This window comes from Pteropus medius, unplaced genomic scaffold (assembly GCF_902729225.1).
Source record: "Pteropus medius unplaced genomic scaffold, Ma_sr-lr_union100, whole genome shotgun sequence".
NCBI classification, from domain to species: domain Eukaryota; kingdom Metazoa; phylum Chordata; class Mammalia; order Chiroptera; family Pteropodidae; genus Pteropus; species Pteropus medius.
In genome coordinates this window covers 4,576,624-4,602,175 of record NW_024342469.1, presented here as the reverse complement: position 1 = coordinate 4,602,175, position 25,552 = coordinate 4,576,624, and the positions used below count along the sequence as shown (strand labels likewise).

Genomic DNA, 25,552 nt, shown 5'->3' with positions numbered 1-25,552 from the left:
AGAGAGGTGGGAATGCAGGAAGGCCAGTCATCACTCATTTCCTTGGCCTGGCACAGAGTTCCTCGCTCTGATCCCCCATCTCTGCCTCCCAAACCCGGGGCGAGAATAGCTGTGTCCTCGGCGCCTCCTTCCTGCCCTCCCAGACCCCGCTCCAGGGTCTGGCTCTGGGCCATTGTCCACTGACTCTCCACCTACCCACCCGCCCTGCCACCACCTGCTTGATGCCAGCGCAGCTCAGCCCTCTTCCACCACTATGCTCTTGCTGGGAAGGGTGCAGGGCGCCTGGGGGCCCCATGCCTAGTCCTGCCCTGCTCTGGAGCTCTGGCCTCAGCAGCAGTGCCTGCCTCTCCTAGCAGGTGAGGATGAGGGGCCCGGCCCTTCTGGGCCTCAGCATGGCCTCAGAGCACTGGCAACTCGTAGATCCCCGCCATCCGCTTCTAGCTACCTTTCCAGAAAGTCCACAGTGCTGACTCACACCTTCCAAGAGGGTGTGGATGCGCCTCCTTCGTGGGGCCTCCAAGCCTACCTCTTGGCCATTTCCAGAACTTCCAAGGCCAACAATGATGGCCCGAGTCAACGAGTCAACGAGAATGCGCAGACAGCGGGCTTCCCGCCTGAGCTTGTCCCATCTGCCTGTGTGACCGGAGGTGAACCTCTGGCCTCACAGGCCCTTAGTGTTGTCTTTCAATAAACAGGGCTATGCCTGTTCTCCCCACTGTGGATTTTAGGGTTCACAGAGCACCGCCAGCCAGCCCGTGATCTCTTTTGCTCCTCAAAGCCCCACTGGGGAGGGCAGCCTCCAGCCTACTCCTCAGCACGTGGCCACATCCCTCCCGTGGCCCCACTTGGACCTCGCTCCTCCCTAGATGCCTGGGCTCCTTTGAGGTCTATACGAAGACCACAAAACCAGGTGACCTCTCCAGGACCTTCAGGATCTGACCTCCATGGTCCCGTGACCCTGACAATTAAGAGCCCACACTGCCATGAGCTCTGGACTAAACTCAGCTATTCAAGGTAGTGTGCGACCTTGAGCAAGCCAGGGAACCCCAGTGAGCCTCAGTTTTCTTGACTGAGACATGTACCACCTGGCCTCACAGCTCCCAAGGCTGGCATGACGTATCAGAGTGTCACATGGGACACGTACCACCTGGCCTCACAGCTCCCAAGGCTGGCATGACATATCAGAGTGTCACAAAGAAGGTTGTGATAATCTCAGGTGATCCTACAGCTCTGTTCCACAGGCCTAGGCAGCTGGTGCCACCCCGGGGCCAGCAGCCTGGGCGCTGTGGGAGCAGCACTGAGAAATAGGAATGAATGAACAAGGAGGCAGACCTGCTTCTCCGCTGTGCAGACTGAGCTCGGTGGAAGAGTACTTTCTCTCTCTCCTTCCGTCTCCCTCACAGGGCCAAGGACCCGCCACACCAGCAGGCCTCTGAGCCACCCCGAGTGGCACTGGGCATTTCTGGGTGGGCCTCCCTGGAGTCTGGATCTAGCCCAGGGGCAGTGCTCAGAGTGCAGCTGACATTGTGTGCACCCTCCAGGCACGCAGGTGCCCAAGGGGGGACCATGGGAAAGTGGGCCAAGGCTTTGGCTGGGGTCACTCATGGAGTCAGGGAGCCTTGGGGCCAGGAGGGGCTGAGTACTGCTTTTACCCAGGCCTGCCAGATGACCTTGACTGGACCCCCTCCCAGGTAGACTTCCCAGCTATAACGCCAGCAGGGTGGACCAGAGAACCCTAAGATCCCTCAGCCCGAATCGAGATGTGGCTTTTTTTCCTGGACGTGGCTTCTCTCCTGAGTGGGGAGATGGATAGGGCTGCGCTGCCTGAATCCCTGATCTACACTAACGCCCTCGCCTGTGTCTGTGTTTCGCTGTTGCTTTGCTGATGCTGGGACGCTAACTGCAGGTAGAAAGGCTTTACAGAGCACGTCTCCTTACGTGCAGAGGCCACTAGACACTGGCTCTGGGTTCGTGGCTACAAACACACAAACAAAGAAATACATGTGTTTGATGAAGGGTAAAAACTTTAAAAAGGAAAAAGTGAGTTCCCATCTGGAGCGGAGCCCCCCACATTCACACGTGGCACCCGTGACCGCACTCGCGTGGGCACACCACACAGACGGACAGCCCACATACACGCGCACACGCCACACGCCCGCACACACACTCACAGCTCCACACGCCCGCACACAGACGCCCGGCACGCCGCACAGGACCCGCACACACACGCGCGCGGACGAAGGGGCAAGGACAACAAAGGGAGTGGAAGAGAAGCGTTACCCATGAGGAGCCGCCGTTTCCCCCGCTTGTCCACATCAGCTACTGACGTGGCACTGAACTGAGAGCGCTCAATTGCAGCCTCATCCTTCTCTAAAACACAAGTAAGGGACAAACATGGAGCCACTGGTTAATGAGAGCCCACTTCCCGCGGCCCAAGACAGTCAGCCTTTCGGCGTGGCGCACACAAAGCCAACACAGCATGCGAGCCGGCGCAGCGTCCTCGCCAAGGGGCTAAACCCAGGCACCTCCAAGGTGGCATGTTCAGGGCAGAGCGAAGAGGCAGCCGGGCCGGGATGGGGTAAAGAAAAGGGGATGGCCACAAGAGGACACAGAGGGGACACAGGGCCCATCCGCACATAAACGGAGGAGGCAGTTGAGGTCAGCAGACAGGACGCATCTGCAGAGGGCCACAGAAGCAGACAGCGCCACGCAGAGCTCACGAAGACACAGGCCATTACAGACGCCCCTGGCTCGGGCTGGAGAGGCGGGCATAGGACAGGGCACAGGACAAGGGGACAGGGCCGTGAGGTCCGGTGATGGAGCAGACGCCCTGTCTCAAGAGCGTGAAAGTGTGTCAAACACTCATGCAAAATTAAGAACAAAAATACGGAGGAACAAACACACACAATAATGGATCCCATCGAACAGACAGAAAAACCAGGGGATCGATTTGGGCAGCGCTGGTTGCCTGCTTGTCTATAGAGGACTAGAGCGACACATTCAAGTGCTCGACGAGGGGTTGCAAAGAGGGGTCAGTCGTTTTAGGAGAGAGACGGAGGGCGGAGCGCATTCTGGCCGCTGGGCAGGAAGCTCCGCCCAGATGCTTCTCACGGAGGAGCACGAGGGGTTAGCGGGATTGAGGTTTTTTTTTTTGCTCAGAGGGTGATGTGCGGAGACGTCACTCCCACTCCCACGAGGGGAGCTGGGGAGCAGGGAGCAGGCAGATGGAAGGTTCTCCTGGCCGGCAGGGAGCAAGGGCCCAGGAGCTGCGTCTGGGAAGGGATTTCTAAGGGGAGGAGGGAAAGAGGCGGTGAGGAAAATTACGTGAGAAAATAGATCCAAGCGGGGCCGTCACATGCAGCAGACACTAGAAGATAAAAAAAAATAAGAAGAAGAAGAAAGGATGAGTCAGGTGGACGAAGACGAGATGTGTTAGACGAGGCTGGCTGTGTGTCTGGCCGGCAGCTGTTTGCGCTGGTCCAGTGGCCGGCAGAGGCGGCCCCACTGCAGACGCAAACACTGAGGGCGACTCCAGCGGACGAGACAGGAAGGGGGCCGGTGGGCCTGGGAGCCCTCCGGCAGGACAGCAGAGACAGGCAGAGGGGAGGGAGAGGAGGTTCTAGATGGGATCAGGCTGCAATAGAGACACTGGTCTAAGACCGGGTTTTGCTTCAAATTATTATTATTTTTTTTGGTTGTTTGGTTTGGTTTTTGACTCTGAAAATAATTAATGAACGTCAGTTATCAGACAAGACAGGCAATCAGGGACCATCACCAGAAAAGCAGGAGGAATGAGATAAAATGAAACCAAAAATGGCTGTTGGAGAGGAGAGACCACACAGAGGAAGGGAGAACCACGCAGGCAGCAGCACCTGGGACGACAGCCAGGGACGAGGATGGGACCGCTGGTGCCCCGCCCCGGGCCCAGCCCCTCTGCCTAGCTCGGCAGGTGCCAGGGAGCAGGTCACAGGGGACGGAATGCAACAGCACACTCTGGACTTCAGGGCTTTGCTCGCTTGCCATCCCCTTTTCTGTTACTTGAAAGTCCCTCAAGAAACATCTTCCAAGTGGATGATAAGAAATGGGGCCTTGAAAAAATCACCGCGATAGCTGACTTGTGGGTTTCTAAAGTGTGCCAATATCAAGGAGAAAGAAAGAGGAGGATGTGCAAAGTTGGACGGACACCAACCTTGAAATTGCTTTTTCTCAGTTAAAAAAATTGCTGTTATCTTTGGGTGGGAAAAGAACCTGCCAGTGATCACGGCACGAGATAATCAGAGATGTGCGAGTTTCCCCTTGGAAATAAGGACCAGGAGGAAGCGGGTGTCTGAGACTCAACAGAGACTCCATGTGACAGGGGAGGTGACGGGAGGGGGCATCGCTGAGAAGGAGGGACTCTGGGTGAGAGAGGAAGTCCGGCGAGAGCCCCCGTTAGTTTGGGAAGGGAAAGCGGTTAAAACACCCAGACCCCTGGGGTCCACCGAACATCTCCCTTGGTGGTCTGGACCATGGGGACTCAGAGCAGTTTTCTGAGAAAACCTCTCGGTTCTCCAGACCGCTGCGCACTGCTCACGTCACTGCTGAGGCCATTATGAGGCTAAATGTGTCTGCTGTGTGTCTCCACGTTGGGGAGGAAACACCTGCGCTTCAGGAACCGAAGCTGCCCACCTCAGGAGCACACACCTTCCTCCTCCCCACAGACCACCTGCCTGGGACGCCCCCACACTGAGGAGAGGACCCGCAGAGAACCTGCAGTGACACGAAGCAGAGGCGCTCGGTCCCGGGCGGCAGAAGGAACCGAGTAAGTTCCCACCAAAAGCTGCCCATCGATGCTGGGGAGACTTTTTCTTATTTCCCTTAAGCCTCCTTCTTGGGAACTGGGACACGGGAGCGGGGTGCTGGCTGGCTCCGGGGCCGCATGGCCCTGGGGGGCAGGGTGGTACGCAGGTGCTGGTGCTAGGCAAAGCTGCCTACTTACCGATGCACGTCCGACCGTCCGAGTGGAGGGCGTACTTCTGGTGGCAGCCACACATGGGGCCCGTGTCCGTGTCCTCGCAGCTGTGCTGGCAGCCTCCGTTTCCATAGTTACAGGTTACTAGTTAGGCCCAAAGTGCACATACGTGTGTATAAACAGAACGACAAGAATGATTAGTTTCTTGGTGTTGGTGGTTTCTTTTAAAGGATGGGGGAGGATCTTGAGGGCAAATGACAGTCAGAGAATAGGCATGCCTTCCCTGGACCTCAGCCCCTTGAGGGTCTTGGACGGAACTGCTCACTCCCTAGAGGTTGCTGGGGTGGGGCAGAGAATAGACTTTGGGTCACCTGGGCTTCGGACGGAACTGGCACACAGCTGACCATGTCGGCTGAAGAAAGGGATAATAAGCTGGACAATGTCGTCCTTCCTGGACTGCGAAAGACACTTTAAAACAGCCATCCCGATGGGGCAGTGTCTGTCAATGCCAGGCATACGCTACGAGGCACATACACTTGTCTCCTTAACTCTCGCAGAGCTGTCTGTCCTCTGCCTATGTCTTGGGGCATGTGGGAGGATGTCCCACAGAGGTCTATTCTCTCCAAGTCCAAGCGGCCATCTCAAACCCTGGCCCCTCATAAGCCCAAAGTGACATCTAGCCAGACAAAACGCAGGCAAATCAGTGTCACCTCAGGTAGTTTTGAAAGTGACCTTTTATTTAAACATGCACGCAGTTTGCAGTCGTAGCACCTGGAGGAGTTGGTGCCCTGCAGCCCAGAAACTTAAAACATGCCACAGCATCCGCGACCCGGGTCTGCTGAAGCGGGGCCGAACAAAAAGGAGCCAATCTGAAGCAGGGAAAATGATAAATTCCAGTTTATTTAAAAGAAAACACGCTGTTATCACTTTCCAGGGTGAGGGATCCCACTAGAGGAGACCCAGCATCTCTATGGGATGGGTTCACTGGGCCAGCGAGACCCCAGGGGTCTGTGACCTGGTACACCAGGGCCTCGCGGACGTCTTCCTGGATACCTCAACCACTTATCCAGAATTCTATCTACACTCTTAGTTTACAGGGCAAAATGCTAATGATGATCAAATATGCAAAAGTTAATCTCCGACCGACCGTGGTCAGAGGTGTCGAAAGTTCTGAATTGGTGGAGTCTGAATTAATGATGCTCTATCAAGATGACCCATGAGCAGGACTGGTCCCGGCGGGGAGTTATTTGGTGGCGGCTTCCTGGCGAAGGCTTTTGAGCGCTTCGGAGTTCTGTGGCCCCCCTACTGGGGTCGCTTCCCTTCACCGAGAGGGCGGCTCGGAGCCTCCCTGGCATCCGTCCTGAGTGCAGGCGTCTGGGTGAGGACATCGAGAGAATGGCTCCTGCTCAGCATCCCAGACGCTGTCCTCCGTGACCGGAGGCTCTAGCAGGCTGCCTCTTCCACAGGCAGCTAATGCTCATCCGAAGGAGGGACCAAATTGCCAGGGTGACGTTTCAGGGACCTGCAGAATCGCTTCAGGAAACTCGACGGGGGCTTCGAGCACGAAGTCCTCTGGTCCCTTCTGCACAGGACCGTCTCTTCTCTTTGCGGTCCTGGGAGCCTGACAGCCTAGAGTAGCAGTGTCATCTCTGAAGCAGTGCATCTCTCTGCCCATGAACAGCTGCTAAGCATAAATCCCAGGTGAGGGAGAGACCCAGGCAGAGCCCGTCTTGGGTGGGACATCACGTGACTTCCCAGAGAAAAGCCGCATTGGAGTGGGCGGGGGAGCCTGAGAGGAGGCAGCTAGGGCACTGCGGCCAGTTCCTTCCAAGCTCTGGGCTCGGGTGATGGCTGTGCCCTACAAGTGACTCTAAGGAGGACAAAGGCCTATGTGAGGTGACTCGAGGGTGGGCCACGCTCAGCGTCCCTCACTCCCTGCACACGGTGTCTGCATGTCACGGACCCACGGGCCAAGCTTGTACACAGAGATCTGGGAAGACCAAGAGAAAAACGGGGAAAACCTCTGGCCTTGGGGTGGGTCCTGGGCTCTGGATGGAAGAGCTGGGTGCAGTGTCCCCATGGTCCGCCTGGTCCCTAGAGGCTGGCCAGGCCAGGCCTCAGCCCCCAACCCAACTCCAGATGTAGAATTTCCTGGACCTCAAGTGACCTGAAAGGCTAGAGGGACAGTCTCAGAGCTGACTTTACACTACTCTGCCACGTTAACCACACAGAGGGAACCAAAGCTGACGGGGTGGACAGCCATCTACGTGGTCCCTTCACAGGAGGGCTGCAGGGCAGTCACCGCTCTGGACCCCAGGATTGTGGCCAGACTCTCCACACACCTTGGCAATAGCCGGCCACCGAGCGGGGAGGGAAGGCTGCTGCCTCTCTCCCGAGCAAACGTTCTGGGCACGGGCTTGGCTCCCCTCTGTGGCACTGGGGTAGGGGGAGTCTTCACCGCTCGCGGGGCCTTGCCTTGTCCCTGACCGCTCAGCCCCGGGCGGCCCCTCGGAGATGCTCTCTGAGCGAACTGTCCCCTCGTCCAGATGGAATTACCGCGTGCGGGGTCGAGTCCGCCAGCCCCGCCACTTCCCGTGCAGCTCCCGCCGCACCCAGCACCCAGCTCCGGCCTTGGCCAGAGCAGGCGGCAGCCCGTCTGTCCTGCGGACTGAGGGGATGCGCTCCCCTTCCGGCTGGGCCTGTGGACCAGCCTGCCCACTCCGCATGTGCCCGTCCTTGGCCTCTGTCCTGAGGGAAGGCGGATGACCTGACGCGGGGGCCGGGAGAGCTGGAGCTGTTCACTCTCTGTGCTGAGGTCTGCCAGGCGGCAGGATTCTCTGCAGCTAAAGGAATCCATCTAAGGAGAGGACGGCAGGGCCGTGCTGGAGTCCCGGGGCTGCAGCTGGCATTTCCGAGTGGTCCTGACCTTGGTGACAGCACACGTGATTATCTCTGTGACCCCGCAGGAGAGGAGTGCGGGCCCACGCTCAGGCCACAGTGGGCACGAGGAAGCGTCTTCGCTTCGGGGAACGGATGAGCTCCCTGGAGACAGGGCCTGTGTCTGATGCGTGCGGGTGTCCAAGACCTTGGTGACTGTCTGAGGAGGCCACAAGTTGGGAAAGGTGTGGCAGGCGCACAAGGGAGAGCAATGGCCGCTGAGCAAATCACGGTGACTAAGGGAGGTGGACCGAACCAGGGCCGTGTCTTCTGCACAGGACGCAGGGTGGAAAGCAAGCCATTTGCTTCGTGAGAGCTGCTCAGCCTCAGCCTCCCCTGCAGTAGCCAGGCTGGGGCTGCTTTCCGCACTGGGAGCTGGCTCTGGGCTCCCCCGTACCATCTCCTGCATCAGGAAGTAGGCCTGGTACAGGGCGCTTGTCTCTGGCCGGAGATGGGGCTGCTCGCGCCGGCCTCCCTCGGCTCTTCGCAGCCACAGGGCAGCAGCACATCAGCCTGGGTCTCCACTGCCCAGCGAGCAGGGGTCTCATCCTGCCATGCCCCGTGCAGCTGGTGGAGGCCGCGCGGGGGCGGGGGCTCCTGAGGACCAGCTGAGGGTGTTTGGCCATGGTCCTACTTCATTTGCGGGCTCCCACTCCTACTGGGGAGCTAGATGTCCACACTCAGAGGATGCATTACACATGAACCCTGCGGGCTGACTGCTGAGCTGGCCCTGAAATGGCCCCCTCTAGCCAGAGGCCTCATCACCCCAGATCTCCCAGGGCGGCACCATTACGGCCTTGCAGGCGGGGAGCGCGAGTTCTGAGCTTAGGTCCTGGAAATGGGGTCAGCACAGCCTGGGCCGGGACCCTCCGCACCAAGCTCCTTTCCTTCTCTGTGTCACCCTGTTACGAGGGCTGCCCCGGCCTGCCAGAAACCGAGCTATAGACCCCCGTGCCGTAGCCCCTCCATGCCCACTGGAGAGCCTGGCCCATGAGGCTGGCATTGGGAAAAAAGAAGGGGGTATAAGAAGCACGGCAGGGTCCTCAAATAGGCCCCTGCATCAGACCTAGCCCGGCTCCAGGGCTGCGTCGGTGGCGCTGTGTCAGGTGGGGAAACTCTGAGCCTGGGGTTCATGGCCCCGGCCATCGTGCCCCACCCCCGCCTCTCACGGGGCCTTCCCTTCCTCGCCACCCTGAGGGGCTGAGAACCCTCCCTGGGCCACATCCAAGCAGACCGGAAGACCCCCCACAAAGCAACGGCAGGAGACACGTGGGGATATCTGACCCATCTGCCTCCATCTACCTACGTGTGCAGTCCTTCTGGTTTTGGGCAAGGTCAAAGCCGGGCCTGCAGTCGCAGGCCACCCCACCTTTGGGCGTCTCCCGGCAGATGTGGGCACAGCCATGGTCTTTGTTCATGCAGTTCATACCCTCTGAGGAGAGACAGAGAAGGGTTGGGGACCGGGGAGAGAAGAGGGGAGAGAAAATTTCAGGCTGAAAAGAGACAGCCAATGAAACATCACAATCAAAGGGAGTGTTGGGCTGCTGTTAGCACATGCACCACGCGCACATGCACACGCACACACGCGCACACACGCGTGCACACGCGCACACGCGCACACGCACGCACACACACACACACACGCGGCGTGCACCTAGCCATCCAGAAGGAGATCCCCTAGGGAAAGACCTGAGTGCCCAAGTCTAGAGCCAGGCCTCGCCCTGAGAGCCACCCAGTAAATGGCAGTGGGGGACCCACGGAAGAGATGCTTCCGCCCTAGGCCAGGTTACGGGGCAGGGTCTCTGGAACTGCTCTCCGGTCAGGGCCTTAGAACACGTCCCCGCTGAAGTGGGTGTGGGTGGCGTTGAAATGACAGTGGTGTGCAGCAGTCTGGGTTTACACAGAGAGGCCATGTGCTCCCGTGAGGCAGGCTCGGCCCAAGGGGAAGCGCCGATGGGTGAGGGGGCTGGGTGCCCTGGCCAGCCTCCAGTGCCACGCCCGCAGGTACCGCCAGTCCTGCTCAGCCACCCCTCACTGCGTTTGCACAAGTCAGATCCACTGGATCTCAGAGGCTTGTCCTCACCAGCCCATGGCTATGTCATGAACTACATGCCACCTTCCCAGCTGCCAGAGGAGGTCTCTGCGTGTACCTGGTCAGTGTTCCCCAGGACCCAGGAACCCTCACCTCCAAGGGCAAAGCCCTGCATGCCCTGCAGCTAGCCTCCAGCTCCACCTACACAGCCCTGCACTGGCGCCCGCAGCCCTCACGGAGCTCATTCAGGTCAGGGGCACACACGTCACTGTGTCCTATTCTCAGCCCAAGAGTCCCGCTGGTTGGCAAACGACACTTTTTTAAAGCAAAACTGTACGTAAACCTCAGGGACCTTTTTCTCTGAGGCCTCATCTCACCGGGGCAATCAGCGACTGGCCTCCCCGTGGCGTGGGAGGCTTTGGAAGGGGGAGAACGCCATAGGTGCCAGGGCTGGGCTGCCCCAGTGCCTGCCATGGTGCCCCACCCTCTAGTTGCAGCAGGCTCTGTGTCTGGATTCTTGCTCATGGTGGCTGGCCCTTCCAGCAAGTTCTCCAGCCACACTTGGAAGCCCTGACCCTTACAAGGCCTGCCGATTCAGTCCCCTCTCCTCCTAGGCTCCCAGAGTCCCCCACTGTGGCCCCAAACCCAAGTGGTGACGTCCTGTGCATGTCCCGGGGCCCCTCGTCCCCTATAAAGGTGAGCACCCCGTCCAGAGACGGGGGAACCATGATTACGCCGCCTGCCCCAAAGGCCGACGGTGTGCAAAGGCACCATGAAGACCTGAACCAGGACACTGGACCACAAAGGCCTCTCCCCCTCCCACCCCGGGGGCCTTGCTGAGTGGAGCTGGGCTGCCCACGGGTTTCGAGGGCAGTGACCCCAGACTGTTCGCCTTAAGTCTCCAGAGGCCTGGCCTCCACACCCCGTCCAGTCAGGGCTCACTGGCAACGACACAGAAACACATTCTGAGGGCACGGGTGTGATGGGAAGAGCAAGGGTCCCCTCTCCTCAGTCACCCACAGTTCCTGGGACACCCCCCCCACCTCAGACTTGATCTCCCCTCCCTGATTGCCTAGAGCGGCTCAGACCCACTTCAGTTGACCCCAGTTGATGTTTATCTTCCTGGTGATTTGTGAGGAGTTTCCAGAATTTATGAGGTCAGGGGTCAAGTGAAAGGCTGTAGGTTACAAGTCCATCAAGAGGCTAAAGGCAGATGAAAGGAAGAGCTGCTGTCCACCCATACACCACCCTAAGACCTGACTTCCATGTCCCACTGTGAGGAGCTGGCCTTGGAAAAGAGAGAAGGTGGCCTCTCCCAGGTGGCTCACTGGTCTCCTAGGTGAGGTGAGGACTAGCTCAATTTTGACCCCGTCCACTTGAAGCACTTACGTGGGGCAACTGAGAATTGACATATATTTAAAAACACGAAAAACAAAACAAAGAATAAAAAAAGCAACGAAGAAAAAAGAACAACACAATAAAAACACAAACGCCCTGGCAGCTATGATAAAGATTTAAAAAACCTGAAGTTCAATAAAACAAAAAAATTGAAATGAACGAAGCCTGCACTTGGCTCAGCACGCTGACCTCTGGTTTCATCTGATTTTACGGCTCTCATTCCTTTACCTTGATTTTCTTACTCGAATCAAATCGTTGGACTGACGCAGAGTATGACCAACTAATCGACACCTGAATGAGCAAAGCTCTTCAATGCCAGGCTCCTCACAGGAAGCTGCAAGTTCACACGGAACTCACTAAATTCCAAAGCAGCTGGTCTGCGTGACCTGCAGAGCTGTGTGCTGAGGCTTGGGTGGGGGCTGTGGTGTAAATGCTCCAGGAAAGCCCCAGGGAGATGTCCCTGAAGGTGAAGCTGGTTCTCACGAGCTGGTCTGAGCCAGCCTGGCACATGGCTTTCTTACGAAAGGAAGTCTTGTGAAGTCAAGCAGATGTGGGTATGAGTGTGGCCTCTTTACTAGTTGCGTATCTTGGAGAAAACTGCTTCACTTTTGGAACCTCGTCTGTAAAACGGGAATGATCATCTGCCTCACAGACGGGCAAGTGCCAGATGCGGCGGGTGCTCAGTGACTATGGGGGCACTGACTTCCGGCGGCCGGCACCTTCTCCTGCCAATCTGGAGACAGTGCAGCTCCTCAGGGGGCCTTGCCTAGGCCAGGCAGCCCCACCTCAGAGGAGGCAGGCACTGGAGGGACGCTCTTGGGCCACTGAGTCGTATTTAGTCCCTCATCAGGTCTTCTGACTGGCGAGGGTTTGGTCAGTGGGTGGTGTCCACTGAGCAGCCTCCATGACCATCGTCGGTGGCTACCGTCAATGGTGGGCTGAGTCTAGGGCACTCCTCACTCGCTGCACACATAGTTTTTGTGGCTCCTTGGTGCCCACACTGTACAAGGAGTTGGAGTCCTAGCTTCCTCCCAGCTTCATCTCCCACCGCCTCCTACACGTGGCCTGCAACCCCACGCCGCCGGCTGACCAGCCCCAAGTGCCCTGCCCACCCCTTTGATCCTCCTGTTTCTCATAAACAAAATCCTGGGCCTGTCTCAAATGCCACCAACTCCGCAGAGCTTCCTGATGCTCGGGTCATACTCCTCATGTCTCCCCACACCAACCCCCCGTGTTAACCGACCAGGCTGTCCCACGCCTGGCACAGGAAGCTGATGCCACTCGAGCAGGCCTGTGCTCTCTTCCTAAGCTGGGACGGCCCGAGGGCCCCTGTTTAAGCTCAAGCTCACATGTGATGGAGAAAGGGAGACGGAAACTCCGCTCCCAGCCGAAGAATCGTGACTACGAGAAGCCCTGCTCGTCGCTACCAGCCACGGATCTGGGGAGCTGGGAGCTGAGGTGGCCTGGAACTCTGGACACGAGACAGAGAATTAAGCTTTAAAAATCACTCAGCCTTCTCCCCCACCATGGCCTGGCCACCAAGTGATCTTTCTTTTTGAGAATCTAGACTCTAATAATGAGCCAAGGTGATGTTGTTTTGCTGGCAAAGGATAATTTAGGGGAGTAATCTAGCATTCTGGTTCAGAGTTGATGTGGCACTAAACGATGAAACCCCAGAGCTGGGAAGGTGGACCCCAGTCCCCACCTGTGATCGGCTGGTCTCTAAGGTTTAGTCCTCTCAGCAACCGTGGAGGGGATGGCGAGGCCACCATCTTCCACTAAGGATTGGCACTGAGGCCATGTGTCCCGTCTTCTGCACTCAAGCTTTCTCACACACGGGCCTCGAAGCCCCAAGAGCCCCTTCTTTCTCTCCAGGCAAGGGGCTGGGTCACCACAGAAGTGGGCTTCCTGACATTCCTGACAATGACAGAGGAGCCCGAAGAGCTTATGTTCGTGTGAATGTGTTCCAGCTGCTGGTATTTGCCGTATTAGAAATTAAATGGGAGAGTTTATATTTATTAATTTATTTTAAAATAGAAATTAAAAACTTATTACGTGTTAACGTTAATAGATTTCTAATTAAAAACTGTATTTTCCCACTGCATTCCATGCTGAGCTATAGAAATCACTCGGCTTTATCCCACACCATGGACTTGCCGTCAGGAGATCTTCCTTTATGAGAATCCAGGCTTACTAACAATGAGCCAGGAAGTTTGAGCCAGGAAGCTCCTTGGCCCCCAGGCCCGTCAAGGGCCTTCTGGACACCCGTGCTCCGCTCGCTGCGGCCTGATGTGGTGGCTGTGTTGCTCCTCTCTGCTCTCTGTGCGACTCCCATCAGCTCCCAAGGGCAGGCTGAGCTCTGAGCCTTCTCGGTGGCCTCACTGCTCAGTACAGGTCCTGCCCGGGGGAGGGAGACCCTGTCTTCATAGTGAAGGGACGGGAAATGGAATGACCTCGCCTTTCCTCCACAGGGTCTGGCACAGAGGTCTGGCTCTCACACCCAAGTGGCCACTGTCCTGGGAAACAGGCTGGGAACAGCAGCCACCACAGCCAGGCTCACGTGAGGCTGGAGTTTAAAAATGACCCTAGCAGCCAAAGATGGCCACGACAGCCCAGCCTGCGGGGCGGGGAGACACGCTCTCCTCTGTGCTGGCGATTCAGTGCCTTGCCGGCTGCAGACACAGGAGCTGCACCTCCCCACCGGGGGCTGCGCTGGCTCATGCAGGCCGGGAGACTGGCTTCACGGCAGGCAGAACCATGGCCAGGGCCGGATGGGTCCCTGCGTCCATCTTCATTGGGAGGAAATGAGGCCCCGAGACAGGGAATGCCTGTCCCAGGTCAGACAGTAGGACTGGAACCCAGGCTGCTGGGCTCCCTGACCTGGCTTTCCTGCCCTGGGGTCAGTGCTACACTGTGGGCCCCAGCTGGCTGACTGGCAGCAAGCATTTCCTGGGGCGAACAGAACTGGGAACCCAACACAGAGTAGTATAATAAACGGTAACTGTTACTATTAACTGTCCTCAGAATTGAAAAGCCTATTAAAATTCATGGCCAATTCAGGTGCCACCTCCTTTGTGAAGCTCTCTGTGTAGCCCCTCCACAAAGCACATAAGCCCTGGCGCCTCTCTGACCTTCCAGCAGCTTCACCGAGCGCGAGGGCAGAGCCTCAGCTCCCTGCACAACCACTGGGCTCACACGAAGCCTCATCTGACTGCACGTATCACGCCTCTGGCCTTCCTGAACTCTGGCTGCCTCGTGAGCAAGGGCTCCTGTGAATCCATGGATCTGAAGGGCCCTGGCCCAAACTCCACGTTCCTGTGGCCCCCTGCTCTGCACCCATCTGCTCTTGGGAGCCGTACAACGAGAAAGCCACACCCTTGGGCCAGGTGCAGCTTCTCCCTCAGCCTAGCAACCTGTCCTGATACGGGGGAGTGACCTCAGTGCCGCGTTCAGCAGAAAGCCCTGTGTACCGCCCCGTCTCAAGGGGAAGTGAGGTATAATTTCAGAGTCGTTCCCAGAAATCCTGGTCATCAGCGGCCCAGTGCCAGTCAGGCCAGGCTGCCCGCCGGGTCGACTCTAATTAGATCCAGCCTCTCCGAATCCAATTACATCCTGCAAACTCCGACCAAGTGTCTCCTTGGTGCCCAGGATGGGGTGGGGAGCAATGAGGAGACAGACGCTTTATTGCCAAATTGCCAGGTCCCAGTTCAGACTCTGCCACTTGCCACATGACCTGGGACAATTGCGTAATCTCTCAGCTTTAGTTTCCACCTGTGTAAAAGTTTCCATTTCCCAAACAGGCACATGGAGGCTGGGTCGGGGTGGGAGAAAGCCGTGCCAGGGTCACAGAATGTGAGAGGCAAGTGCCCCCTCCTGATGAGCCCCTCCCAGAGCTCTGCCTTCTCTGGGCCCTGCGACAGGCTTGGGCAGCCCTTCCCCACCAGGGCCTACTTTTCCCAAAGACCTTCTATCACTTTCGGACGCTGCACTGGAGTGTGCACAGAATTACATGGGGGCAGAATTTACCTGCCCCCCCCCCCAGCGTGTACACTGCATCTTCTGCAAAGCAAAGTTCGCAGGTGCATCTAAGGCAGGGTGGTGGGCGCGGAGCCCAGTCTGCACCAAGGAGCGGTCTTTCTCTTTGCCTGGCCCAGAATAACAAAGCCGGAATGTGTGCACGCAAGGGTCGTTGCTATGGCGACTTCATCAACAACATCACTTTGCGCATCCATGTCCCTTAAACACCTGAGAAGGGAAGGCACATGGGAACAGCAGAGCAGGGAGAAGAGAGCAACGACCTTGCCCTGCTCTCCTCCCCACGACTCGGGAGGGAGGGATTTCCCTCCCCTTCCACCTCATCCATAGAAAATCATGCAGCCCAGAAAGAGGCCGGAGCCTTGGGGGCGGGCAGGGAGAGGCCAGCTCAGCAAGCTGTCCCGGCTGCGCAGGGCAAAGCAAACACAGGCTCCGTGGGCTTCGGAGGGGAGCTGGAGAAAACAGCAGAAAGGGCCTGCCCTGGGGGCACGGCCAGGAGGGACAGGGCTGGGACGGACCGTGGGAGAGACGGTGACGGCAACACCGTGGCCCAGAGCGGCCTGTGTGTCACGCTGTTCCCCGTGCTTTAGAGATGTTATCTCACTGATCCTGCCACCAGCAGGGCTGTTGTGTCGTGGTGTTACTCCCTCAGCAGGTGAGGAGACTGAGGCACAGAGGGTTCAAACAGGCGAGGTGAGGTGAGGGGGCTGGATCTAGGGGGCAGGCATGAGCAAGACAGAATGGGGGCAGCTCTGGGCTGCAAAACAGGGTTCAGGCTGATGAAAACCACCGCTGCCATTACTGAGCAGCTACTGTACAGTAGCACTTTACGGGAATAATCTCCTTTAAGCCCCTGACCTCTTTTTCAAAGTAGATGCGACTGTCCCCACTTTGCAAGTGAAGAGAATGGGACAAGGAAAGGCTTGGCAACCTGTCCAAGAGACAAGGAGTGGGACAGGCGATGTGACCCTATGGCTCACGTCAGGACCTGTGCTCCCAGCAGACGTCCAGGAGGCAATAGGGCATTCATGTCAGGGGAGGGGCGCGGAAGACCGGGCTGCCCCCAGACCCCCAGACTTCCTTCCCTACAGGGGCCAGAGTGCAGGAGTGACCCAGCCCCTGCCCTCCCTGGCTCTGTCACATTTCCACATCTTGTCTCTCTAAGCCCATCTCAAGTGCCAGCTTCTTCAAGATGCCCGAATTCTCACCCCGCCCCCTCTAATCAGGCAGAGACATCTCCATGCTCCTCAGACCCCCTGCCTGGGCTTGCTGAGGGCCAGGAGCACACCTGTTTATTCCTAGTCCCCAGTCCCAGCCCCAGCCCTGGCACAGAGGACAGAGGCCGTTACAATAGCACCCTGCCGGAAAAGCAGCTTCATTCTCATTTCACAGAGCAGTTCAGACAGGTTAAGCCGTTTGCCTATGGTCACTTGAGTAGGACACGGTAGAGCCGAAACCTGAACCCTGCTCTGTCTGACCTGAAGACCTGCCCTTCTCCAAATGCAGAAGGAAATGTCTAGAGTAAAAACCTGTCTTCCCACTGCTAAAAACCCTTCAATGCCCCCTGCCTACTGTCCACAGGGTTAGGCTGAAAGTTCCCAGGATGGCACCCGGAGTGCTCCTGACCCCCTCACTCCTGCTGTGGCCCTAGGCAGCAGGGACACCCTGCTGTCGGCCTGCACAGCCCACCCTAGCTTCTCACATCGGAACCTTCTGGAATGTGCAGTTCCTTCTGCCTGGGACACACTTCCTCCCTTCCTTGAATGGCAGCTTCTGACAAGTTATTTGAGATTGTGTTTAGGTGTCCCCTCTTCTAGGAAGCCCTCCTTCTTGCATTCTTCCTCCAAGTCCCTAGGCTGGATTAGGGGCCCAGCCTGACCTCCACGGCTCCTGCACCCACCTCTGATAGACCCACACAAATTGCAACTGCTAGGTCTCCCCCACCACACTAGGGGCGCCTTGAGGAGCCAGGGCCTAAGCCTGAGTCACCGCTTAGACCCCCATGTCCCGCACAGTGCCTAGCTCCAAGTGAAGGCCTGAGAAATGTTTGCTGAACCCATCTGCACTGGTGGGGGGCCTGGGCTCGGCCACCCTGAGCTTTGGCTTCTGCATCAGAATGGGGCCAACACTCAGGCAACAGGGCGCATCTGTCTGCAGGCCCAGGCCTGGCTGCTGCCTGTGGTGCAGTGCCAGCCCTGAGCCTATGCCGCCAGCCCGCCGGTCAGGACCTGCCCCGATCCCCTAACCACACTCTGACAGCACCCGCGCCTGGATGTGCCCTGGTAGCCTCTCATCAGGAGGTCTGGGTTTTAGCAGTAACAGGGCTCTACCTCCTACTCTTCACCCCTGAAATTACATCCTCCTGGGGAATCGCGGTCCAGGCTGGGCCCCCAGCCAACCATGAGCCCACTCGCCCCAGGCTGCACCCCTAGGTGTAGCCCCACCTGGAAAGTGGAAGTGATTAGGACTGTGGGCCTTCACTTACCCAGAGCTCCTCAGTGCCAGGCTGTATGCCGGGCTCTCTGCAAACATCCCTAATTGACTCTGATTGCCAGGTGCCATCAGCAGGCCCACCCGACAGGTGACAATGCTGAGGTTCACAGAGAGGTCCCCCCTAAGTCCCCGCCCCGCCCCCACAGCCACTCCAACGGCAGGTCCAAAGGGTTCTAGCCTGTTGGCTACATGCCCACCTTACACCCACCAGCCTGGTGCCCACCTGGCCACCTCAGCGGCCCTGGGACGACTGGCCCTTCTGCACGTGCATCCTGCCTTCTCCCAGCATTCACTGCCCAGCTGGTCCAGCCGCAGAAATCCCACCCTCACCTGATTAGACTCCCAACACCTTCCATGTTCATTCGGTCACTTGCCTACTTGTTGATTCTATCCCCGAATATTTAGGCAGCATCTCCTTTAACCAGGCCTTTCCACAGGACCAGCCCCCTTTCACGCTGCTCTGCTCTTGCAGAGGACAGACCACAGTCGAGCCTGTAGTAGCCATGCGGCAAACACCTATAGGATGGCTGGTCCTACAGGTAGCTGGTCCACGAGTGCACTAGTTATGGGCAAGGGGCGTGGCTCCGAAACAAAGGTGTCCTGCTTTGAGTTTACAGGAGAGCCAATAACAGTGACAGGTTTTTCAGAAAGCTGGAACTGGAAGGACCTTACCCATTCACTCACCCGCTCCTTCCACAAACCTTTGCTAAGCACCACCTGTGTGCAGGCCCTGTGCCGAGGCCGCAAGCAGAGCCTGCCAGGATGCCCACCCCACGTGGGTGCATTTTCAGCTGAGACCAAGTCCACTGCCAAGGCCGCTCATTGGGTAGACAGGCACTGTGTACGTGGAGATGGAGAGCTGAGACCATGGCTGGCTCCAGGCACCCCAGATGAGAGCGGAGGAGGTGGGCTGGGCCTGCCTTCTCAGAAAGCAGAGATGGGACACCAGCCTCTGGTTCCTCCAGTCCCGGCGCCTGACCAGTCCTGGCCCTGGGAGCCCCTGGAAAGCTACCTCCGTGAGAGGGAAGGGAGCCCATCCGACAGCTGTGAGGACCACACCAGTCTGCGGTGTGTGGACAAAGTGCCACAGGGTCAGGCATCACTGAGGGGCGGCCCAGCTCCAGCGGCCCTGCTTCTGGCCCTTCCCGGCCGTGTGGCCTTGGAACTTGCTCTGTCTCCTCCTCTGGAGCAGAGGAGGACCATTAAAGGGTAGTAAAGAGGTGATGGCTCCAGCTCAGGGTCCCCGACAGCCACCTCAAGACACAGATGGTGCCCAGTAAAGGCCAACCTGTCCTCTTGTCCTGTCCCGTCCCACCCCCACTGGCTGACTCTGCAGCGCCTGTCTGCCCCTCAGGTAGAGCCTACCCTGGATCCCAGGCCCCTCTGTCCCCTCCCTGGGGCTCACCATCCCTCCTCTTCCCGCTCCCTGAAGTTCCCTAGCTGATCACTAGGCGTCACCATGAGAACATCCACGCCTCTCTGAGGCTCAGGTGGCTGGGACCACAGAGGCCTGTGAGACTTTCTGGCCCCCTGAGTTTTCACTCCTCTCAGGCTTGCGGGGCTGGAGATGTCTTTCCCCCATCCAAGACTGCTGGATCTAGCAAATAAAAACCTAGGATGCCTGGTTAAATCTGGATTTCAGATAAACGACAGGTATTTCCTGAGTATTAACATGTCCCACATGTCCTATACTTAAAGAGTATTCGTTATCTGAAATCCGAATTTAAACGGGTGTCCTGTATTTTATCTGGCAACCCTAGCCCTCCCTCCTCGGGGACTCTAAAGGAAGCCATGTGGGAACAGTCAGCTCATATAGGTCCCAGGCCTTGGTCTGCGGTGACCAGGGACAAGTCTGTTTCTCCTTCCTGACAGGTGACCAGTGAAAGGGTGGAGCATGGCCCCGGACAGGGGAGACAGGCAGGCCCCTGTGCCACAGAGAGCTCCAGGCTGCATGGCAACCCCTGTTCCCACCCCTGCACCCACTTGCTCATCCGGTACCCTTGGTTTTAGCAGGCAGGCAGACCGGGGCTCTGGACTATGCTATTTACTATGAACGAGTCTCTTGCTTCTCAAGCCTCTTCTCCTCACCTGAAAAGTGTGGGTAACAGCAGCTACGCAGGACGAAGCTGTCTTTGGGATTCGATTACTCATGTCAACGTCTGGGCATAATGCTTGGCACATAGTGATGCCCAGTGACAGCTGACGGTTTTATCGATCTCAGGCCCGAGCACATCACTAGGGGACATGGTGTGTACGTATTATCTCACTTTAATCCCCACAAATAATTCTACAGTGAATACTAATGTCTGTCCTCTTATACAGATACGAAACTGAGGCCCCAGGACTTGGGGCCAGGAAGGCAGCCAGGGCTATGACCAGCCACCTCTTGGCTTGGTGTTCGCCCTCTGCTGCACTGTCCACTCTGGGACTGCTGTGTGGGGGAATCCCGGTCCCTGCAGGGCTCCCTGGCTGGGCTGGCTGGAGGCTGGGCCAGGAGAAGGGCATGAGGCCGGCTCGCCGACAGCCAAAGGAGTTGTTTATGGGGTGGGAGGCTCGTAAAAAATAATGGGCTGGATTTATTGTCCCCACCTCAAGGGCCGTTCCGGACTGCACAGGGCCAGGACGGCCTTCTCCAGCAGCACCATAAATCTTCCCGGTAAATGCGAGAGCTGTTTATTCTCCCGCCCGCCTGGTCTGCAGCAGGCGGGGGAGCCAGCTGGACCTGCACACCGCGAGTCCACCCGCACGCTAGTTGGCCAGTCCGCCCCAAGGGGCAGCCGAGGGGAAGCGCCATGGCCACACTGGTCCCCTCATTTAAAACAGAACGTTCCCAGCCACACACAGCCACGGGGACCCCAGCATCCACAGCTGATGACGGAAAGCCCTGGAACAGGGCAGGGGAGGTCCCTGGTCCTGGAGGAGCCATGCTGGGGCCCCAGGTCAAAGCGTGGTCCTGATCCACTGTGTGCGTTCAGGTCCTGGGAGCCAGTGGGACCCTACCAGCCAGGTACACTGACAGGATCCTAAGCCCACGTGTGGCTGCGGTGGCTTGGGAAGGACTGTAGGTCTCTGCCCACAGGCTCGTTCACTCGAGTCTGAAGGTGGACTGGAGCAGAACTGGCTTTGTCATTAGAAACCCAGCTCCCGTGCTGAGTACTGCCTCGCGGTGTGGTCCGGCTCGGCTGCCCTCCTGTAATGAGGAGGACGGCTCACTGGAAGCACTTTCCTGGGTAGTCACGAAGGTAAAAGCCACAGGAGCTGCAGAGGGGCGGGGTGGGCATAGCAGGGGCCCCTGGTGACTGAGATGGGGGAGGGAGGAAGGGCGGTGTCCCGTCTGCCTGCAGGCCAAGGGCAAAGGGGAACAGGAGCAGCAGGGCGGAAGACGAAGTCCAGCGGAGGGTCAAGGCCCTTCCTGTCAGCCTGGAGGAGCGTGAGTGGGGTGGGCCCAGGACGAGGGCAGGGACAGGGGGGAGAGGGCAGCTGCCCTTAGAGGCTGCTCCTGTGGTGAGAACCACTGGCTCTGTCTGCCCTGACCTAATCCCAGGAGTCTGTACCCGAAAACTCCCCAGGGACCTGTGCCAGGGAGCACCTCCAGCCAGCTCTGAGATGGTGAGGACTTTGAGAAGTGGGCGCAGGTCCCAAGGGCAAGGGTGCGCACCTCTTCCAAGGCTTCCTGCTGTAGCTGGCTAGGGCCAGTGTGATGGTCGGGCCTGCTCCACGCCCACGGAGTCTGGGAGCCGGCCGAAAGGGGGCCACTGTCCCGCACGCACGCAACCTTCCTTGCTGAGTGAGCACTGCCTCCTAGGCTCCTGCGGCCCCACGACCCCTCTGCCGGGGACCTCCACGCACTGTCCTGTCCGCGCCCATCTCTGTGTGTGCCTCCCCTGCAGTCTGTGGGTTCTGGGAGGCTGTGCCCTGGCACAAAGGTGGGGCATCTGAGCGCTGCCCACCGAGAAGAATGGGCAGCCCGGCTCCCTTTCCCAGCCTGGTCACATGGTCACTGAAGAGCAGTACAGGTAGCTGGATGCTGAACAAGCCCCCAGAAACTCCACCCCAGCCTCTTAAGCCCCTGACCCTCGATGACGCCCCAGCTTGTCCTAAGCTTGTCCCCACACCAGTCAACTCCTGGCAATTTATGCCAGCCTCAGGCTGGGGTCAGGCCCCGGTCAGCTGACCAGGCAAAGAGGACAGGGACCTGCACTTTGCACAAGCCGTCCCTGGACACTTGTGAGTCTGGACCCTGAGCAAGTGTGCCAAGCAGGACCTGCCTGCACTATCGGCCTCAGGAAAAGCAGAGACTGGCTAGTCCTGCCCTGAGCCTCTGGGCTTCCCTCTGGTTCCTTACTCTATTAAGAACAAGGCCTCACGTTGTCCCGAGCCAACCACCACCGAAATATCCCGCATCTATGTGATGGGGTAGCAGGACTCTCCGAAGCGTGCACCGCGGCAGAAGGGGTCCGCAGAAGGGGTCCGCAGAAGGGGTCCGCAGAAGGGGTCCGCAGAAGGTCCTGCTGCCCCGCCTCTCACCTTCCCTCTCAGCCATCCCCGTCACCTCAGCTTCTCTTCTCTCCATCCGCACTGTTCCCATGTGAGTTCCGTACCTCAGTGGCTGCCAGTGCCACCTCCCAGCGAGGAGCGATCTTCCCCAAACCCCCACCCCCAAGACTGAGGGTGCCCTGTCACTTTCACAGCGAAATCCAAATTCCTGCCGAGCGCAGTTTCCTGACCCGCTCGCTCCCACCAGCCCCGGGGCTCGTTTCGGGCTCCAGGACTCGCTCTCTCCAATAGGCAAGGAAGGCTGCTGGGACACTGACTCCCGGGAGACCAGAACAAGGCTGAAATCTCAGCTGTCAGAGAACCCCTGGCAGAGGCGAGAGGCCAGCCTGGCTTGGATTCGGGGCCCAGGCAGAGAAGAGCAGCTGGACAACCCACAGGCTGAAGGCAGAAGGGCCCCGGGGCGGACAGGCCGTGGGCCCGGGGTCTAGGCAGGGCTGGAAACAAAACTGAAAGCAGCCACATAAGAAAGGTATCAGACACAGGAGTAGGGTTCAAACCCGAGTCCCCCTTTCCCTCTAGCGGGGCCTCGTGCTGTACGGAGATGACCTGATGCCAGGGCAGACACTGGCACCCCACCTGCCAGGCTTTATCCCCCTGGGGCAGCCATGGAATCACCCCTCAGTCAGATGGCATGGGAGGATGGGGCTGTCTGAGGGTCCTCCCTGCTCCAAACATCATCCCAGAACTCAGGCCTGGGACGGATGAGGGGGGCCCTGCATTTGCGTCACCGCACACCTGTCTGTGGCTTCTGCCTCTCTGGCTTCACGGCCCTACTCCAAGCTGGTTTTCAAGGTCAGTTGCCTCCAATCCATTACTTTCAACCACGGTCTGGTTCCAGAGGGACCGGCCAGCCTCTCGCTCTTTCCTTCCCGCCACAGGCTGCACTGCCACCCAACGCCCCCAAAGCCCTGGGCCATGCCGGACTCCACGCCCACCCTCTCTATCAGTCGGCCACCTCAGAGGCCACCTGCTCTCAGAGGCTTCTTGGATGCCCAACCTCCTTCAGGTTCCCAGCCCCCAGGTGGAACCAAGTCCTCTCTGACTTGGACAGGCTGCTGGCCAAGCCGCTCAGAGCCCACAGTGACCGCCCAGCACTCTATACCATGCCATGCCAGGCCACGCCAGAGTGCGTATATATGATACAAGTTTAAGAAAAAAGAGCAGGTACGTGAAAAAGAGAAAGCTTGAAGGTGCTAGCTCCTCGGTGGCTGGCCCACCCACTCTGGGATGGAGAGGATCCTCAGGTGTAGGACCATGATGGGGACAGTGGAGGCTGGTTCTGACCCGGACAGGCTGGCCCAGGCTATGGGCAGAGGAGGGGCTGTCAGGGCTTGCTGTGTCAGAGGCTGAGCGGGAGGTGGGTGTGGGCTGTGACAGGGCCAGAAGCAGTGCCTGGAAGCAATGAGCAGAGGGAGATGAGCCACACATCCCAACAGCTCTGTGTGCCTTCCCACCCACCACTGGGACAGAGGAATAGCTTGTGACCCCAAATCAGGCCCGAGTTCTAAAGAAGCTGCCTACGAGAGTCTCTACCCTAGAGCAGCCACTGCTCTTAACCGGGAGGGATTACTGGTCCCATTTTACAGACAAGGAGACCTAGAGAGGTCGGAGCGACTGCAGAGGTTACATGGCCAGTGAAGATGGAGAACGGCCGAGAACCTAACACTCCCAACCCCAGCCTGGCCAGACCCACATGCCGTGGGCCAGGGTTTGTGCTGGCGCCTGGGAAGGGGGGCCACTCAGAGGGCTGAGTCCCATGGACTTATTTCTCAGCCAGGAGCCTGGACTGACCCTGGCTGACCTCACTCATGCATCCGGCCACCTCTAATCAGAACCAGGCTGTGTGCTTTTCCTCTTGCTCGGTGGAGGCTCCAAAGAGCAGACAGGCATCAGGAAAAGTCAGGTGACGCGAGGAATTTGATTTGCCAAATGGCTCTGGACTCACTGTCCCTCCCAGGAGCCATGGGGGTCAGAGGCCACTTAGGTGCAAAACAAACTGGGTCTCAGCATCCTGGACCTGCCTCGATTTTGAGCGCTAACAATCATTACTGTAGCTGACACACAATCACAATTGTGGGGAACCGTCACGACTGACAGAGCTTGGGAGGGAGGCTGCTTGCCCAGCGACCCAGGCCCCATCTCCACTCACAGGCATTCATGAGCGGTTGGCCCACATCCTGTGCACTTGGCCTGTCCTCTTCCGACCTTCCGTGCGGCCTTTGGGAACCCTGGAAAAGCTGCCACTTGTCCCTCTGGAAGTATCTAAGAAGTCTGCTGTTTTTCAGATTGATTCATTGCCCAAACTTAAAAGTTAGGAGAGTCACACAAAACTCAGAAGAGAAGGGTCTTCTTTAACCAATGTGCTAGTTAATGCAGATGACAGCCGAGGCCCTCAAATCTGTATTCTAGTTAAATCTCACAAAGATCCAGACCTGGTTCCCCGGGGCCTTTGGGGTGAGGGGGTAAGCGAGGTGCATGGCTCAAGGCCCCATTGCACGATGCATTTGAGGCGCGCGCGGCCCCTGGGGCACCCGAGTCCCTAGAAGTCTCCCCCTACCCCCTCCGGCATCGTCTTTCCACCTCTGCTTGACCAGCTTCCCGGGGCTGTGCTCTGCAGGAAATCCCGCCCCCGCCTTGGTCCGGCAGCCTCACGGGTCTGCCCCGCCAAGCTCCCCTTATCCTGGGGCCTCTCCCCTTGGTTTCGTGTGTGCTGCCACCTCGCCCGCTGTTCTGCTGTCCCAGGAGTCTGGTCCATTCCCACCTCGGGGCCTTTGCACACACCCTGCCTGGCACACTCCCCCAGCCCCGCCCATGGCTGCTCTTGATCATCATTTATTTCAGGCTGGTGTGCGGCTTTCTTGAAGAGGCTTCTGGCGCCTGCCTGTGGGTCTGTTCCTCCACCCCACTGCTTTCCTTGCCAACCTCATCGCATCATAGCTAGTCACTTGGGCTGGAATTCTGAATCTGCCTCTTCCCTACCCTGTGACCTGGGGGCAGGTCCCCAACTCCTAGGCCTAGCCCCATAGTATGACCCCACAGTAGCCACTGTTGCTGCTCCCCACATCATCACGTCCCCCCGACCCTACTTCTCTGGCTGACGTGTAAGCCTTACAGGCCAAGCCAGGACCTGCTATAAACAGGACGAGGCC

General features: G+C 58.3%; 1 protein-coding gene across 2 annotated transcripts in view; it reads right to left on the bottom strand.

The window, feature by feature from the left end:
* The window catches only part of SCUBE1 (signal peptide, CUB domain and EGF like domain containing 1), a 115,396-nt gene that overhangs the window by 44,508 nt on the left and 45,336 nt on the right, over nucleotides 1-25,552 (bottom strand). The window contains exons 5-7 of one of the 2 annotated variants that reach the window (XM_039863236.1): nucleotides 9,195-9,320; nucleotides 4,979-5,095; nucleotides 2,281-2,370 (exon numbers count right to left, since the gene is read on the bottom strand). In XM_039863236.1, coding sequence (XP_039719170.1) covers nucleotides 2,281-2,370; nucleotides 4,979-5,095; nucleotides 9,195-9,320 — 333 coding nt within the window. The remainder of the gene's footprint in view (nucleotides 1-2,280; nucleotides 2,371-4,978; nucleotides 5,096-9,194; nucleotides 9,321-25,552) is intronic. The other variant, XM_039863237.1, reaches the window with a different exon arrangement.